The sequence below is a fragment of the Borostomias antarcticus genome (genome assembly GCF_949987555.1).
Source record: "Borostomias antarcticus genome assembly, contig: scaffold_642, whole genome shotgun sequence".
NCBI lineage: Eukaryota > Metazoa > Chordata > Actinopteri > Stomiiformes > Stomiidae > Borostomias > Borostomias antarcticus.
In genome coordinates this window covers 8,903-12,102 of record NW_028176519.1, presented here as the reverse complement: position 1 = coordinate 12,102, position 3,200 = coordinate 8,903, and the positions used below count along the sequence as shown (strand labels likewise).

The window sequence follows — 3,200 nt, the reverse complement described above, 5'->3', positions numbered from 1 at the left end:
CATGTGATCGACGTCACCACTTCCACCGAAGGAAACCTTCAAATAAGCAGAAACGCGTCTCTCGCGCTGATCGGTGCTCGCGTGTCACCGGGCAAGTGCACCGAGTTTGGCACGCACGCGCAGCGCGAGGGTTAAGACGGAGGAAGGGGAGGGCTGCCGCACAGACCGGTTACCGGGATTACCTAACGCGGACGCACGGTGCATTTTAAACATAACGGGTGCGTTTGAGCCTGGAAAGGGCTGAGTGTGCGAGATTAAGCTGCTTACGCACGGATCTCACCCCGTCATCCTCACCCCGTCATCCCCTCGGGGTGCTTTACTCGCTCTGACCGTTACCGCGCCGTCAAGGACGAGGACTGAGGAACGAGCAGAAAGGAGAAGCCGGCATCCAAGTCGTTTCACAGCAGCCTAGTGCACAAAGCGAGTGGTCATCTGACCTCCAGGGTTCATTACTCCCCGTCTTGAGCACGCTGACGCACGCGGAGCACCGGCTCACCGGCTCGGGAACGGAAAAAGCCGGCCGGCGCAGGACGCACGCGAGGGTAGGACACGTTTGACGAACGAATTTGACTTTTAAGATACAACAAGAACAACCGGTAGACGGACGGGTGGAGGATCTGAGAGCTCAGAAAACGGCCGGTTCTTGTGTCCGGTATTCGGACTGCGGGTCGGACGCGACCTTGCGTCTTTTTTCCCCCCAGCAGTTTCCCACCGGCTCTCTTTCTAACCGGGTGGACTGAGCTCCTGGATCAATGAGAGGCGAACGGCAAGTTTGCTAAATGAAACTGGGACGTGAATTCGGTGTTAAAGAGCATGAATAAAGGTCGAGGTGCCTCCCCGGCATGGCCACAACATGACCTACTTTCACGGACGGGCGCGTCACGCCGCGGAGTCATCTCTGCTCAAGGATCTCTAGGTCGCGTTTGACAGAAACCCGTCGAGGTGCGATGACCCTCGAACCTGAAGATGCTGCTGTGTCTCTGCGTGGCCCTCTGAATTTACCTGCTGTTCTGTGGCAAATTAACAAAAATCATAAGCTGGAGACTAAGGATTAAGTAGTCTATAACACAACGTTATCCATGGATGAAAGGGAACAATCTATTGCCCCTATGCACAACACCAGAAGGGTCCCCCAGGGCTACAAAACAAAGTGCAATATTAACCCAGTTGTTTGCTGGATGATTTTTGACCTTTTGGACGCTGGAATGGAAAAACAAAAAAGTCTCTCGTGAGAGAGGAGGTTAATTGCCCTTTGCCGTTTGAAGCTTTAGATTGATTTAATGTCCTGTTGACGTGCGGCCTGTTCCTCAGTACTGGTGGACTCATCTCTGCTGACTCAGGGGAAATATGCCATCGTAAATGTCAGCTGGTGCTTTCCAGAGCGCAGTTTATGAAACGTGCACAGTACGGTGGCCCAGAGGCTGTGACCGAGGGCAAAGGTTTTCTGAACAGACTCGAGAACATGAGATCTGAAAGAGCAGCAGACCTTTTCAGTCAATGATCTGTGATCAATATCAAGACCGATAGCAGCCAACACGGAAGTGACACGTGTGTCGGAGGGCATTGTTTATAGGCATTAATAACTGTGTAATAAACGCATTAGAAGACTGAAAAACAGCAGTCATTCTCTCAGAGGTTTCCAGAAGCCCACCAATCACAGACATACTCCTCCTCGTCCAATCATGTTTCTCAACTGCGGCCACTCCGGCCAATCGCTGCCCCTCCTGCGGCACACGGACGTCCCGCCCCGCGTCACGGAGAACTTCATCCTGTCGGGGTACCGCTTCCCCAACTACCGCCTGCGGGACTGCCTGCTGTCGGCCTTCCGGCCCACCAACGAGACCGGGAACTTCTGGACTCACTTCCTCCCCGTGTTCGTCTTCGTCTACTACTTCCTGGAGCCGTTCGGCTGGGAGGGCGCCCCGCCCGGAGGCCACGCCTTCTTCTACCCGTTGTGGAACTACTTCATCGGGGTGATGTGTCTGCTCACGGCCAGCAGCCTGGCCCACCTGCTCAACTCCATGTCCCTGGTGGTGCGTGAGGTCTGCTTCTTCGTGGACTACGGCACCATCAGCGCCTACACCGTGGGCTCGTCGCTGGCGTACTACTACTACATCCACCCCCGGGCGGGGCTGCTGGGGCCGGGGGTCGGGGAGGTCAACGACACGCAGCGAGGGTCGGAGGTCGGCCCAGAATCCCCGGCGTGGGCGCCCCCGGGGCTCGGCGTCTTCTTCGACGTCCTCTACATCCCCGGCTCCTGTCTGGTGGCGGTCATCTGCGTCCTGGCGTGCTGCAACACGCGCCAACACTGGAGGACGTACCGCTACGTCATCCGCACCTTCGTCTTCCTCCTGCCCTTCCTCGTCTCCTCCACGCCCATCTTCTACCGCCTCCTGACCGCCTCCCCCTACGCCGCCGGCTCCGCCTCCTCGGCCTCCTCCGCCTCGATGGCGCACTACTTCTACCGCCACTGCCTGTGGCTGGTGGTGTCGGCGCTGTTCAACATCAGCAAGGTCCCCGAGCGCCTGGCGCCCGGCTGCTTCGACATCGTGGGCCACAGCCACCAGTGGTTCCACTGCTGCACCTTCCTCTCCATCCTGGACGAGCTGCACATGATCAAGGGCGAGGTGGGGGCCATCCTGGCCACGCCCCCGGCCACGCCCCCGGCCACGCCCCTGCCCCGCCTCCCCGGCCCCACCCTGCTCTCCACCTACGGGGTGATGCTCTTGCTCCAGACCACCATCGCCGCCGTCATCGCCCGCTTCTCCCTCTGCGCCAACGCCATCCACGGCCCCGAGAGAGACCAGCTGGAGAGAGAGCGGAGCGCCAAGAAGGCTCACTGACCGTGGCTCCCATGTGGAGATATCAGACCTTTTGTTTTAATACACTTTGGGCCAGTTTGAAAGACTTTTAATGACTGATTTGATGACCTTGCACATTAGCATAGAGCCATATATCATAGAGGCTATTCAGGCTGGAATGCACATGCACACAACAAGGCATTACGTAATGTTTGCATTAGTTTTGATGTCGGCTGCCGACGTTCACGTGTTACTTTCACGTGTTACCGTCTTAGGCTTCCCCCTTTCATGTGTTACCGTCTTAGGCTTCCCCCTTTCTCAAGCAAGCGTAACTTGTAGGAGCCCACACAGGTGAGAGTGTGTCTGGCTGGATAGCGAGGACCCCTCGGTCTTTCTCCC

The 3,200-nt window shown here is 57.2% G+C and overlaps 1 protein-coding gene across 1 annotated transcript; it reads left to right on the top strand.

The window, feature by feature from the left end:
• Positions 1 to 1,682: 1,682 nt before the first annotated feature.
• On the top strand, positions 1,683 to 2,843 carry paqr9 (progestin and adipoQ receptor family member 9; the record flags this gene model as incomplete). Its single annotated transcript, XM_084462387.1, has 1 exon — positions 1,683 to 2,843. One exon carries the CDS (start codon positions 1,683 to 1,685, stop codon positions 2,841 to 2,843), a length of 1,161 nt encoding a protein of 386 aa, XP_084318513.1.
• Between the last annotated feature and the right edge of the window lie 357 nt (positions 2,844 to 3,200).